The sequence below is a fragment of the Falco peregrinus genome, chromosome 6 (assembly GCF_023634155.1).
Source record: "Falco peregrinus isolate bFalPer1 chromosome 6, bFalPer1.pri, whole genome shotgun sequence".
Classification (NCBI taxonomy): domain Eukaryota; kingdom Metazoa; phylum Chordata; class Aves; order Falconiformes; family Falconidae; genus Falco; species Falco peregrinus.
In genome coordinates this window covers 77,491,931-77,507,439 of record NC_073726.1, presented here as the reverse complement: position 1 = coordinate 77,507,439, position 15,509 = coordinate 77,491,931, and the positions used below count along the sequence as shown (strand labels likewise).

The 15,509-nt window shown below is 38.6% G+C and overlaps 1 protein-coding gene across 4 annotated transcripts in view; it reads left to right on the top strand.

Annotated features, from left to right (window-relative positions):
• The window catches only part of SCUBE1 (signal peptide, CUB domain and EGF like domain containing 1), a 216,020-nt gene extending 200,511 nt beyond the window's left edge, over positions 1-15,509 (top strand). For all 4 annotated transcript variants that reach the window (XM_055808524.1, XM_055808523.1, XM_055808522.1 and 1 more), the window contains 6 exons: positions 916-1,083; positions 1,971-2,132; positions 3,588-3,785; positions 6,240-6,392; positions 7,441-7,520; positions 8,683-15,509. In XM_055808524.1, the coding sequence (XP_055664499.1) occupies positions 916-1,083; positions 1,971-2,132; positions 3,588-3,785; positions 6,240-6,392; positions 7,441-7,520; positions 8,683-8,835 (914 nt within the window). In that variant the 3' untranslated portion in view covers positions 8,836-15,509. The remainder of the gene's footprint in view (positions 1-915; positions 1,084-1,970; positions 2,133-3,587; positions 3,786-6,239; positions 6,393-7,440; positions 7,521-8,682) is intronic.

Here is a 15,509-nt window from a genome sequence, read left to right as displayed (position 1 = left end):
TTAAGAGACCCCAGCCCCACCTAGAGCTCTCAAAGCTTTCAGGATTTCAAGTTAGTTGTTTCTGCCTGCTGTTCAGTTCTCAGGGAAGCTAAATTACTAAGTGTGGGAATTAGGCAACCTCAGGGAACACCTTCCATCTCGAAGTGCTGGTCTCCCAGGCTGGGGTGGTGTGAAGATCTGCATTAATGCCATAATCTTGAAAAACTTGACATCCTGATTCTCAGGCAGTTTGTTAAGGAGTAAAGTACTCAAGCTAGCAAGAACCAAGACCAAACAAACACCTATCAGAAATTGCCTGGGGAGCAAGTTTGGAAACTACCTTGAATCTGTCAGTAGACTCATTCACAAAGCGCTTTGCTTTACACAAATCATCATTTTCTGGTAGAAGAGCTTCTGACAAGCACTAGTTTTCACAGCTACCTGGGAAGTTGCTGGTGTCAGCTGTCTCAGAGACCGGGTACTGGACTGGTCCCATCCAGTCTGGTGAATCCCATGGTCTACTGCTTTCATATCTAAAAAATGGAGATACAAAAAAACCCAATTACTTGCTTCATAGATATGGTGCAAAGTTACAGTTTTTCCTACAAAGTGTTTTGAAATTCTCAGATGAAAGTCTTGGTGAAAGTACAAAGTGTTCTAACAGCATCTTAATAGAGCCCTTGCTAAAAACAAACAGAAACATTGGTAACAAAGAGCTTATTAAGAAGCTGGTTGTATTTGCTGCTGGTTTTTTTTAGGAAGCAGTTTACAGGAACAGCGTAAAATCAGCAGGTAAGATTAGAATTTGCTCTTCAGCTATCTTGATGTCACATGTTTATGTCAAAGGAAGCATTGGCATTGCTAACAACTAGTGGGGTTTAGTCCTTGTCCAGAAAAGTCGGCTCACTAATACAGATGATCATTTTAAATTTCTAGGGCAGTGTTCTCCTGGGCACTATTCTTCAGATGGTTTTAAACCTTGCAAAGTCTGTCCTCTTGGTACATACCAGCCTGAACCAGGAAGGACCCTCTGCTTTCCATGTGGCGGTGGGCTTGTGACCAAGTATGAAGGTGCTGTTTCCTTTCAAGATTGTGAAACCAAAGGTGAATTTTAAATCTTTTCACAACTCGTAATCCTGCTGCTTGCCCTTTTGTTTGTAATCTTCAATACCAAGGGGTTTGAAAGGCTCCAAAACAAACACAGTCACAGCATGTAGAGACATGGCATGTGGTTAAATTAAATGGTCGGGAAATCTATAAACCAGGAAGGATCTCCTGAGGTTGCAGAAACTGAACAGGCTTTACAAATTTACCACAGGCAGGTAGAGAATCAGTGGTGTAACTGCTAAGTGAATCAGCCAATTCAAAAAAATCATCAGAAGAAATAAGTCAAACTTGCATTAGACAATCCTTTAGCCTTCACATCCTGTATATTTTTATTTACCAAATTAGAAAAACTAAACACTAAAGAAATTATATGAAGGATTGATTATTAATGAGCTAGGCAGACACTGTAAGCATGCAACACGTTGCATGTTCCATAATGTCAACCTCCAGTGCAAATGCTGAAGAAGGAATCTGCCCAAATGCATTTTGGTTTAGTTATTGGAATGATGTGCTGGCCCTGGCAAACAGACACAGTCAGAAACATCTCTCCTGCTATTGTGAAAGGCATTTTTATTGTTGAGGTAGATACGTATCACCTCCCATTTATTTCAAACTCATTGGAAACCACTGTGTTAAGTACAGTGAGAGACATACGTAGCGTGTGTTACTAGTTCACAAGGATTTAGCTCTAGTCTTTGGAACATAATTCTAGTTACAAGGTCCTTTGTAATGGGAAATACAGGGAGCTGGTGTCTTTTTTGCCTTTTATGGCCTGAAAAGTATATTGCAGAATGGGGATCATGAAGTATGTCCCGGGTAGAGAAAAGTTCTCTCTGCACTCAAAATTGCTACTTTCTGAAAATAATACCCTTCATACCTTACAGTTCATTGCTCTCCTGGACACTACTACAACTCCACAACACACAGATGTATCCGATGCCCTGTGGGAACATACCAGCCTGAGTTTGGTCAAAACTACTGCATCACCTGCCCTGGGAATACAAGTACTGATTTTGATGGCTCCACTAATGTTACACACTGCAAAAGTAAGTTGTATTTATAGTAGTTGTGAGATGAAGTGTATCTTTGGATCTGAACTGCAGCTTGAAGGTTCCATCTGTCAGGCTGGACTTCGGGATTTCATATATCTACTGTCAGAGGAAGCAGTAAAAATTGGGAAAACAATGAGAAAAAAGCCTGGAAAAGTACCACTCAATGCATATGATTGGTTTAGTTTTGATGGCAGAGTGCCAGCTACAAGTTAAAAATACAGAGCGTTAGGTTTCCCAGATCCTGTAAGCTGTCTTGCAGTGATGCATATTCCTCTGTGTCTCTGTAGAGCACAATATCTTCTATCAGAGTAACTGCCATTTTATAATAATTATAAAGTACTAGGAGATACGGTCATGCATACTGCAATTGCCAAGTAATCACTCTTGACAGTAAAATCTTCTCCTAGGCTTTTTTGCAGTACTCAGCCTCCTATCTTCAATTACCATTTTAAATATCCCCAAGGATTCCAGTGTAATTTCATTTGATCTTTTGTGAATGACTGATTCTTTTAGGCAAGCAATTTTTTTTTCATCTCTACCATGCTAATTTAAGAAAATGTCTCTAAATAATTAGGTGATGTCATCTAAACTAACTATTCCTGTGCAAGTCTGTTATAAGATTTTATTCTGATGATGTGTGATGTGTCTTTGAGGACCTTCATAATTTCTAATGTAATTTGAGTAAATTAGATATTTGTATGGAATTTGAAGATGATTGGTAATTCCCCTATAAAATAAAACCGTCCTTGTCACTTTGCTGTCTTAGATACTTCCCATTTTCAAGCTGGTTTCTGACCTTGCATAACCTTTGAGGCTTGGGTGAAGCAAAATATTTAAACATATATCTAATTCTATGTGGGTGAGTAGGCCTGCAGAGATCGAGCTGAAGTAACTTACTGAATCAGGCTTCTGTGGCAAATTCAGTAGGAGTTTTGAAAACTCAGAAAGTAAAACTGATCTGTCAGTGGAGATTCTTTTATTACCTTCTTTAATCTAAGATAAAGCAAGGAAGATCTGTAATTAAGACAAGGTTGGCTACCAGGATCATTGCACTCGTTCAGCTACATCAGGTTAAAAAGCAAGTGAATTTAAACGAGAATACTTTCTGTGTGTCTGTGTGATCTCAGTAGTAATCACTGTGTGAGAACCTCCGTAGTGGGATCATGTTTACTGGCCTATGTTTGTTTCTTAATCAAACGTTCAAGCAGCCTGAATGAAGCATTGAATCAGTTTATGCACCGGAGATTAAGGTTTTGCAAATTGGTTGGAGCAGCCCTGAAGATCAAGTATTCCTTTAAAGACTTTCCATGCTAAACAGAGAGGCAGCTGGAGCGTGCATGCATTTCTAAAGCCCCAAGAAGGAGTTTAGACTTGCTTTTGACAGATCTAGAAAAACACCTCAAATTAGCTAATCAGCTAACACAAATGATAATTTACGTATCTCCACAGACCAGCACTGTGGAGGAGAACTTGGGGACTATACTGGCTACATTGAATCGCCCAACTATCCTGGAGACTACCCAGCTAATGTTGAATGCATTTGGAATATAAATCCACCTCCAAAGAGGAGAATACTCATCGTAGTACCTGAGATATTTCTCCCAATTGAAGATGAATGCGGTGATGTTTTAGTAATGAGAAAAAGTGGTAAGTTGCCAGACACAGGTTATAGAACTCTGTTGCAAACTGATCAAGTGGAGAGTTCATCTTGAAGGGAAAACTGTCTTCATCTATCCAGTGTTTCTAGAATGATTGTTGAATGAACTGGCACAGCAAGTTAAAACAGAACACTGCACCAATAACAATTAACAGAGTGATATTAATTATTCAAGTGTCTTGGCCGAATTTCAAAGCAGTTAATGGGCTTCTGTCTGGCCCAATTATATGGGATACATCACTGCTGCTCTAGAAGTCACAAAGCTGTGCTAAGTTAGACTGGGAGAGCTGTCTCCTGTCCCCTGTACCGATTGTGCTCTCACCTGTCCTTTGCAAGTGTATGTACTTTGCAGTTACTGCTAAATCTGGGCAGTGACACAGGTTGGTACACCTGGCACTCTCAAGAAATATGACGTTTTGCCAATTTTATGTGGAGTGGGGGTGCATTTTATCTTTTATTATGAAGTTGTTGACGTTAAGACACCAATGAGAAGCACTCCTTCTTCAGTCCCATGTAGGCATCCAGGTGCTGGTGATCTGTTGCTAAATCTCCAAGAAGCACCAGACCTGAAAGGCAATTGTTTATATGGAGCTTTGTTTAAAACAGCATCTTCTGCTCGCTAAAACAGTGTCTTTTATTTGCTAAAACAAATTTCCTTCTTATCCTTGAGGGCTTCTGTTAACATCTCAAGATATCAGAAGAAGAAACCTGCTCACTAAAGATGCAAGGACATTGTATCTGTCCAGATCTTTTTATAAAAAGCAAAGCACTTACTGTAGCAAAACAAATCAGTTGTCCTTCAAATCCCAAACTGTGGTTCCAACAGTGAGTAAAGTCAGACACATCAGGGAGAAGTTTGACTTCCACTTCAGTATCAAGAACAGTACCAAAACAACACCAACACCACCACTGGAAAATGAGGGCAGTTTTTCAGAGTCACGCTTTGTGATCACTGCATGTTTGGCATCATAAGAGTAGATCTTATGGATATTTATCATAGTTCATGTATGGTCAGCTGCTAGCGTTTACTGTGGAAAAAACTAATGGCAGTGGTAGAGTCACAGTGATGTCCACTTTTTTGCACTTCAAGAATCCAAATCCCGTTCAATACACGTCTGTTTTTGCTGACATTGGTGAAAGTTGAATCAGCCCTAGCAAGGTCAGATTTTAGGTTACACTTGTTACTTTCCCTAATTAGCCTGTGGCTATAGAGTGGGCTTTTGTAACTAGGTAAGAAGATATTTTTTCCTTTTGTTTGCAATTCATTTCAGCTTAGAGGAGCCTTGTGATACATTCATAATGATTTGAAGACATACTGCACCCTCCACCTGTTCCTGATGTTAGGGGAAAATGGGGGCCTTTCTGGCTCCCAGCTCTGTTTCACAACAGATAAATGACATTTTCTTTTCAAACCTATAACCAGGTGTTTTGCACTGGGAGGTGCTGGTCCATTATCATGCCAGTAAGAAAGGCACTGAGACTCTGTAAGGTATCATTTAAAATGCTATTTATTAGAGATGTGATTGTAAGGAGATAATAGCACAGATAATCTTACATCCCTTTAGATGGTGGGAATGACAGGTGGTGTAGCATTGAACAGGCCTCTGATCCACGCGCAGCATGCTGAGCAGACCCTGTCCACAGAAGAGATTTTGCCTTTTCAGTCATTTGAGCTATTACAGGATTTTCTTACAAGGAAACAACTGTATTTATCATTTCTACAGTCAAACAGAAACAGTGTTCTCATGAGCACTTCTTATTGTACTTTTAGATAAAGGCAAGGTCATGCAGTAGCGTAATCACCAGTATCAAGTCAAGTGGGAGCTGCATGCATGTTCCTCTTGTTAGAGCGAGCGGGCTGAGGTTACCCTGCAGCCAGGGCATCTGTGTGCCTGAAGGCCACGCCAGACACGCAGCGCAGGCATGGCCGTACCCAGGTTAACTGTTCTGGAGCACTAACTCCCCAGTGTGCAATGGTCTTTTGGTCAGAACCACTGCACCACGCTATTACAATCTGAGAACTGGTTTCTTGCTCCCCAAACTGGGAATGTGAGGGGCTGGTTACCACATCTGCCTGGGGTGCAGCTGACTTACTCTTACCTGTCTGGGCCCAGCGTATGGAAACTCTGGAATTCAATGCTACAGTAGTACACAAAATAAGTATTATTGGTAGTAACTCTATAAATGTCAAAAATTATCTCTGGCACCTCGCTGTCTACTTAAACTTCTTGCTGAGGGACAGAGGAGTTCCCATTACCTTTGTGGAAAAACTTGCTTCTCCTTATAGACAGATGAAGACTACCTCCCTTCTATCACAGAAAACTTCTGCTCTCAGGAATACGACAGCTGAGAAGTATCTCGTCAATTTGACATTTCTGACCTCTAGATCAGGAAGGGTGCAAAAAGTTATTTCATGAAGAACATTTCTTTAACCTTCTTTCTAGCTTCTCCTACTTCAATTACTACATATGAAACATGTCAGACTTATGAGAGACCTATTGCATTTACCTCAAGATCAAGGAAACTCTGGATTCAGTTCAAGTCAAATGAAGGAAACAGTGGCAAAGGATTTCAGGTCCCCTATGTGACTTACGATGGTGAGCACGGGATTGTTTGCCATTTTTGTGTTACATGTGAATTACAGAAAATTGTCCTTTAGAAACTCTCTTGCACTGATTACAAGGAGAGAGGAATGAAGAAAAACATGATGTAACTCATTTTTAGTCCAATGAGTTACTTTAAAACCAGTTGCAAAGACTGAAACAATACCTAGTTTTATTTTTATTACTTTTTCTAATACTTTAAGGATGGACAGAAAGTTACACAGAATTCTTTAAACTTAATCCTTATCCCACTGAATTCAATGTGTCTCCTTTTAATGGGCATTTGTCATATGCATAATGAGAATACCATTAATTGCTGTGTATTTTAGGAAGCCCCTTCAACAAGTCCTACTGGTAACCCACACAATTTTGATAATTGAATAAATGAATAAAATCTCAAGTTCAACAGAGAAAAACAATGATGCAAAAAGAAATTTCCTTTCAGGAGCCACTTGCATAAATGCACTTTTTAAAACAGTCTGGCTTGTCAAATAAGTTATGCATTTAAGTGTGTTTTGAACTTTGGGATGATTTCTGTTTTAACAAAACAAAGACCTCTGTGATGCTTTTGGCAGCTGTTAGTTCACCTCTTTTCCAACAAGCAGTGCAATTTTGTGAGCGATGAGAAAATCTGTATTAAGCAGGTCATTCTGGAATCAAAATGGCAGTTGTTCTCAGGACAGAAAATGACCACCTGTTCCTGGCTGTGCTGCTGACTTCACATATAACTTTTGACAGTTATTTCATATCCCTGGTCCTGTTTCTTATTCTCTAGAACACAGATAATAAAAGCATTATTAGCTGGAGGGTGTGATTTTCTGGGGCTAGGTTAGTATTTATACAGATATTTCAAAATTACTGTTCTAAAGCAGTACAGAATTTTCATGTGACTAGATTAGATTACAGCAGCTTGAGGGACACCAAATAATTAACTGGATACTAAATTTCTCAGCTTTCTTAAAGAGGAGGTCTAGATAAGGCCTGGTTATTATGCTCCCAAAGGGTGGCACAAACAGTCACTTAACTGTTCTTCACTTTTCAGAGGATTACCAACAACTCATAGAAGACATTGTTCGAGATGGACGATTATATGCATCAGAAAATCATCAAGAAATTCTGAAGGTAAGAAAAATCTGCTTTATCGAAGGCTAACTAAGAATTTCTTTTACTAAATATTTTCCCAAGATAGTTCTCATTACCCTGATAGGGCCATAATATTTAAACCTCAGGTGTGACCCCCAATTAAATTCTCTGTCTTCTGAGGTTTATGTTGGTATCGGGAGCAGCACAAAATCAGTGGCTCAGCTGGGCTGAGCACGTGGATGCATCCTTTGCTGAAGCAGGAACTAAATGAAATGTTTGCTAACATGATTGTATGTTAGAAAAATTCATCAGCCAAGAATGAAGAACTTATTGTTCTTACTGTTAAGCCTTCTTCAGCCTCAGTCTGGCATGTGTTTAAGTGAGTCATTAAGTTAGAATTTCCTGTGCATTAAAAAATGTGTTTACCTAAATCACTGTCCTGCCTCAACAAGACATAATGATAATGTAGCATTGCGAGCTGTCCATGAAATGGTTTTCCAAAGACACAAGCAACACATTGGAGAGAATTGTGGAGCAAGGCTGCTGGGCTGCCACCTGTAACAACTAATTAATTAAAACTTTAAAAAGCCTGTTCAGAAGGCAAAACTGAGCCATGTAAATGTACAGCTTGGAAGGAGAGGAGCTGATTGACAGCCAGCTCCCCTGGCCATCCCTGCCCCAGCACTGCCAGTATTCTCTTGCTAGAGCTTTGAGGTTGCTCAGGTCTCAGCTGCAGTGTATACGATCAGGCACAGGCTCAGCTGAGGCTCTGAATCAAGACTTAGGACGGTACAGCGGAAGGTCCTTAAAAAGCTCAGCATCACTGAAGAGCAGCCTCTTCTCTTGCTTTTGAAGGGAAAGCCCTGGACAACAGTGTGGACAGGCTGGAAGGGCAGTTTGCAAACTTTGCAAACTTTGCAAACTTTTGCAGTTTGCCTAACTTTGCAGCCGGTTTGCAGTTTAACCAGCTACCTCCCTCTCAGTTCAGGTCCTCCCAGGAACGCTAATTGTAATAAAACATCCGGCACAGTAGAAAGATTCATCAGTATGTAACTCCACAGCAACAAGGAGTACTTCCTTTACTGCTTTACCCAGAATCAAGTTTTGCAAAAAAAACCTGATTGTTGTTCATTAATGTTGAAAGCTGTGCAGGCCAAATCCAAACCCTATTTTTATCTAATACATATGTTGTCTCCCATAGGACAAGAAACTGATTAAAGCTCTCTTTGATGTATTGGCACACCCACAAAACTATTTCAAGTACACAGCACAAGAATCAAAAGAGATGTTTCCAAGATCATTTATAAAGCTACTGCGATCAAAAGTTTCCAGATTTCTACGACCATACAAATAGTCTAGTGGTATTCAATTTCTGGTTACTTTGCATTCCTGACAAATACTGTCTTTCCTCCATAGTAGAAACATTTGCTAATTTGAAGGCTCTTTTTTGCAGTCTTTTGTTTTCAATTGTATATTGAAGAATACCTATAATGTTTTATAATTGTTAACAGCCAATGTTCTGAGTGGGATTTTTACTACAAAAAAAAATTGTGCATCCTTGACCTGAGTGCATCTAGTCGAAGATCCAAATTTGTGTCTGCACTAGTACATCTTCACTTTCCATTTGAAATTACATTATGTAGAAAATATTCTTTCTAGCTTTTTATTTTTCATCAATAGTAACTTTCATCAAAGCAAAGAAGGAATCTATTCAAATCTGATTAAACTACCTGCAAATAAGTTCTGTTGTAGAAAGAAGTATGTAGTATAAATAATATTTGGATTTTGAATTGCACTTGAAGTTTATATTTGAATTGTTAGAAGAAAACAAAACAATCTAAATTTTGTTATTTCTCATTTGTGGCTTAGTGGAACCTCTGTACAAGTAGAAAACAAAAGGGGAAAAAAAGAACAAAGGAAACAAAAAAAGAAACAGATGTATAATTTTGTTTTATTAATTACATGAGATGAAGTCCCATGCCCTCATGTCCTGATGTTTTTATCTGTCCTCTTCTAAACTTCTTCAGAGGTTTGCCACTGTCAGTTACTTCATTGAAACAGGTTTAGCTCTGGATTTCCATATACCAGTTGGTCCCTTTGAAGGCATTTACGATGGGGTAGGTGAGAAATGAACACCAACAACACTAGTAGTATTTCTTTCTGTTAATAGAGCATCTAATTAAGTACAATATATAAATATATAAATATATACTTCTATTTGTGGGTACATTAGTAATGTTATCTGTAGTTACTGTAAATATTATTCATGCTTAAATCTTTATTCCCACACACCCTGTTTACTCATATGTATTCGTAACTTTGCTTAGATGATTAAATGACTTCTCCAAGTGCTTGTCACTTCCATTAACACCAAACTAAAGCCTTTTGGAGTTTTATAATACGGGATGATGGTTTACTCTAGGACAATCTCTTTCAGCATACATTGTTCCAGGAAAAAACAATGTCTGTTAAGAAGCAGCTGCTGTCCAGTAAAGGGTCAGCTATTGCCTCTTTTGTGAGCAGCCCCCACGTGCAGACCAACAGTTACCCCTGAGGATGGCACATGTGAGAGGAGCTTACCAAGGAATAACTTCCGTTGGACCTGCTGCTTCTAAAAGGCTGAGAACATACCTGTATCACAGGCCCAGACTCTACTAGGGATGAGGGGGTGAATGGGACACAGTTTGGCAGATGAGTTGGAGGGCAGGCCCTGCTGTCTGCAGAGACCTGGTGCTCCCTTTCATCACAAATTTGTAACCGCAGTGCCCATCAGCCCCGGGGACTGTATGGTCTGCAGGAGAGCATTAGCATCATGCTCAGGCTTTCTTCACAGAGTGACAGGTACTGGTGGGTTAAGATGATGATAAATCCTTTGTTTCCTGCTGTTTCCTGGCAAAGGAGCTAATTTCAATGAGAGAGTAGCGCTTTTTTAATTAGTATTTCAGCCTCTTTACTTTTAAGTCCCTTCCTCTTGTATATAATTTTCCCTTTTGATCCTACAAGTTTATTACATGGAGAAATTAACCATCACACCAGCATCCTTTCAGAAAGACTAACATAGTTTTGCTTCACTGCGTATTTTTTTTTGCATATCTACCCTGTAGTTTAACATACCCTTGGATGCTGTCAAAGACGTACATTAAAGGTGGTTATGGTTAACTTCTTACATTTTTTTTTTCTCTGTGAGCAACTACTGTTTAAATTTACAAAGTTGGTTTCTGTTGGCTACAAGTGGTTGAATATTCGATTTCCAAGAGACACCTTAAGTATTCTGCTGAGTTTTTCTACTTGGCCATCTTGTAATTTTGCTTGTCTTGTTTCCTTTTCTTTTGAAGAGTATAGTTTTTTTTCTTTCTATGCCTGAACAGTTTCAGCTTAGGGTCTAACATCTCATTCTTTTCACTTGTGGATCTTAGGTTTTTTACAAGCTTTCTCTTTAATATATATATATTTATATATAAACCCTCATTTCAAAATGTAACATCTCCGTAAAAGTTCTTTGTTAAAGGCTGTTAAACCTAACTTTTTGTGAGGATGTTGAAAAAATTTTTAAATAGTCATCATGGGCTACTAAAGGTGGATATTTGAAGGAGAAGATCTCATCAGTACTACATTCAGTCATGCCTGGAATGAAAAAAAAAAGGTTACATGTATTTTTTTCTTTAACAGGAGTTATTTGTAGAAAAAAAAGTAAATCTTAAAAAAGCAAAACTCTATTTAGGTACTTGATTATGTGTAAGTGCATAGCTAAAAAACTACTTCAGCCAAACAGTATTTCAATGTCTGATAGGTTATTCAGAATTATTAGAATGGGTCAGGATTGCAGCCATTCAACTAAAAAAATATGAAGGAAAGGATATGAAAGATATGGAGAAAAATAACTTCCTTGTTTGCTGAAGGATTTACAGTCATCTTTACTACTTCAAACTTCTAGTGAGAACTTTGGAACCTTACATTGTTTAGTCAGTTTAGTAAAATCCTTGCTAAAATTTTTTGCTTCACAACCCACAGGTTTGGACGTAATACCACCATATGATACTGGTGCCTAGCAGGACAAATTTCCTCTCTGGAACAGGGCTAAAAGCGATAGCCTTACAAGTCCTGAAAGCACTGGAAGCACTGTAACATTTTCCAAGTTCTTAGCTAGACAGGGAATCCAGTGCCAGATAGGGACTGCAAGAGGGACATGTCCCAGTTACGGCCACTGTTAGTGGACCTTGGTAGAGGTGTGAATATGGGAGGGACTAGCTGCGGTTAGCTTTGGTACCACTCACCCTGACTTACAACCACATTAGACAAAAACGGGGTTTTGTCTAGTTCATCCTGACACAACCTGAGAGTGTGTGTTTGCTCATATTCCCTGGAGCCAGGTCAGGCCATGGACTCCACAGTCAGGGCAGGGAACTGGGGACTTCTGTAGCAAATGCAGACTTTGTGTTGCTGAAGTGAAAGAAAGTAAGTAATTTGGCCTTCAAAAGTATACAGTGAAATGCTTCTGCATATATAGGGGTTTCATATGTGATACATTTAGAAAAACAGGTTTGAATGTATGTGGCTCTGCACAGAAATACCCTTGGGTGAGCAAATTTCTAATGAAATAAGTAATCACAGGGGGTACGTAGGACTGTCTGAACTGATTTCATCTGATTTGTACAACAGCACTGAATTTTTACATCAGCTCTGAAAGTTTCAAATTCTTTGACTTTAATACCAGATTTATATTACAGAAACTGGCGGTCACCAAACAGAAGGGGAGCTCAGCTCTTCATTTGTTAATGTAGGTGTAGGATGTCTGCATTGTCAGAAGCCAGACAGCATATTGCTACTACAGTAACAGTACACCAAGAAGGAATGTTGTTTTCTATGGAGAAGACCTAGACACATTTGGGAATCAAAAACTATACAAGGAGAAATATGGCAGCCTTTAAGATAACCAGCTTCATGAAATTAATCAATACATTGCAGAATATAAAATTTTGGCTTTTACCCTAAACATGAAATACTGCATTTAAACATATTCAGTAAATACAGCCCTGTATCTGTTCTTACAGAACTACACATTGTATGCAGGATAGGTGCAACAATGTGTTTGTGTGTTACTACAGGAAGGATGAAGAAGTGTCCATTGTGATTGCCCAATTCCACGTCACAGACTGAGCTTTTTGTTTTCAATTTGGAAATGCCTGTATGCTTAAAAGCTGCACCTGTAGCACTTACCATTTTAAGTCTCTCCTCCTGCTTTAAATACTGCACTTATTTTTAGCGAGGTGGTGGTGAATCATCCCTAAACATTCTCATGTGCCACCAAATCACCACCTGCATACCTGCTGCAGTCCAGGAGACTGCAGCCATCAGGAGTTGCTAACCAAGCCCTAGGTCCTGCCGTGAAAGTGCTTGTTAGTGATTTCTGTGGGCAAGTTGCCTCTTGAGAGTACAGGAAGCATCCAGATTCACTGTTTGACAGATTGCCACCTGCGTCTTGCCTGCAATAGCAAGATTTATTCTGCCTGAGGATTTAGCTCATAACAACTGGATTTAAAGCCGCTGAAGTCTTTCAGCCCATTTTCTTGCCCTGCCTTCCTTCCTCCAACATACATTAGATTTTTACCTAAAGACCAACTTCTGAAAAGAAGTTTATTTCCTCATTGTACCTTCCTCATAGAATAAAGTTAAACCACAGTGGGTTACAATTACTAAAGATTTAGGCTGATCTTTCCTACACATGAGCTTCATACTAGGGTAAGCTTACTTAAAAGTAAGCAAGCTTACTTAAAACTAGCTTACATAGTAAGCTAGGTTTAGTTTAGTTTGAGTTTACTTTTAGACTAGCTTAAATAAATACAGGCTTAGTTGTAGAGTTTTCAGAGAGTCCACATTCTGACTTGTCAGCCAGTTTTGAAAGAACACAGCTCACCTGTAGTCTTCTCTCTGTAAGGAGAGCGCCAGGCTGATGCCACACGGACAAGGAACATGCTTACACACATTAAACATTCAATGAGGAAAGTCACACCACACCCATTGCCCCTTTGTAAGTGTGCCCAACAGATTCAAGTTTCTCAGGTGAGTCTTATCTATGAACAACCCAGTTTTAATCTTGCAGATAACAAGTTATGAACTTCAGGAGCCCAAGTAGTGGTATGAGTCTTATACAGGATCTGCTGACTGGTCATTGCCAGCAAAACCTAACTGCTCTGTGACAGTTCCCGTGTCTGGACTCTAATACCTTTGAGTGCTCATAAAAAAGAAGCTGGAGTGAAATCTTCAACAACTGAATCCAGTGGCAAATTTCTCAGCCACCTCAGGGGTCTGGACTTTCCCTGTTGTAATGATGGGAATGAGCAACACAGGCAAATTTACTTGTACCTGTGTCATGAGTTCAAGTAGTTGCATTTTTTTCATAGTTTAAAACCACTGATCAACAGAAATAGTAAAAACTGGAGAAGTTCTATAGATTCTCATGCTTTGACTTCAAAGAAATAGTTTTCTAGGACGAGACACTGTTGTAAGCACTTGGGGGGGGGGGGGGGGGGGGGGGGGGCGGAGACTTTTGTCTCCCGTAAGAATTTATGGACGAAGGGAAATTTCTGTAAGGTAATATGAACTTATTCCTCAATGTGAGACTTGGATTCAGAGAGAAGTCTCATGTTTTATGTAACATTTTTCGTTTGAATAGAAAGACTGGGAAATAAACTCGTAATGTCAAAAAACTGTTATCCAAGTATCTGAATATATACAATTCCAGTTTGTTATTTCATTTATTTATTCTGTTTCATCACTAAGCTTTTAACCTATAAAATGAATATGTAATATACAAGAGTAAAATGTACAGAAGTACCTTTAGATGTAATAATTTAAACCATCTGTATTCAGAAAGCAGAGATAACAAGTTTAAAGATATACAAACAATTGCAATTCAATTTTAGCTGAATTCCTCAATATCTAGAAAAAGTGGCTTTGCTTAATTAAACTTTATTTTAATGATTGTGGAAAATATCTTTTTTAGGTTTTGTTACTTTTTTAATTAAAATTATTTTGTAAATATCATTTTCTATGTTTTATACCTTAGAAAGGCCATTAATTTGCATTGACAGCAGCAGATATTCAACACACTGATTAAAAATGTACTTCAGGAGACTGTGGTGGATGTAGTCGGTAGTCTGATTCATCCTTCCAGATTACTGTTCCTGTTACTTCTATAGGAGTAGTTTTCTGGGGCAATTTAACCTGCGAATTTTCACAGAATTGACTACCAAGTGTCATTCTGAAGTGCTTACCATTTTCATATCGTATAAAGAGTATGTATTTTAAAGTTAGCGCTAGTTCTTCTTCAGTTGTTAGGATAAGAAACAGCACAAAACACAGACATAAATGGGAATTCAAAACATTAAGCCCAAATATAGTATAAAGACAAGGAAAGGTATGGGATCTCTGTGCTCCGAGGTGGCAGTGGAAGTGATAAAACCTTATATTGGATGGGATCATAGAGCCTTTTTTAGGCAAAACTGCTACTGAGGTCAGTGGTAGTTTCACCTGAATGAAGTTCACTATGATCATGTCCATCATCTGTTAAGCAGGAATTTCTGGTAGACTTGATTTCAGGGGGAAATACCTGGAGTGTAATACTGGTTTCTGTACCAATTTTCTCCATATAAACCACTGGGCAAGAGTGACATTTTGAACCCTTGTAGATGCTGCTGGGACTTCTAAGCTTTATTACCATTGTAAATTATGTACAAACAGCTATTTCCATATGAAATGTACCATGATAGTTTAGAGCAAAGATAGTGAATAACTGTACAAAATTTGATACTTAGAAAATAAAATACAGTGGTCTAAGCTTTACCAATATTTTAACAATACTGTCAGATTTGTAGTAGAAAATGTTGTTGTAAATGTACCTTATAAGGAAATACATTTCTTTTGCCTCTGTATATTAATAGCTTTGATTCCTGTGTCAAAGCTCAAAATGAAGCATGTAATAAAACTTTTGTTAAAATCACTTTCATAATAAACGTAAAATGGAATGGA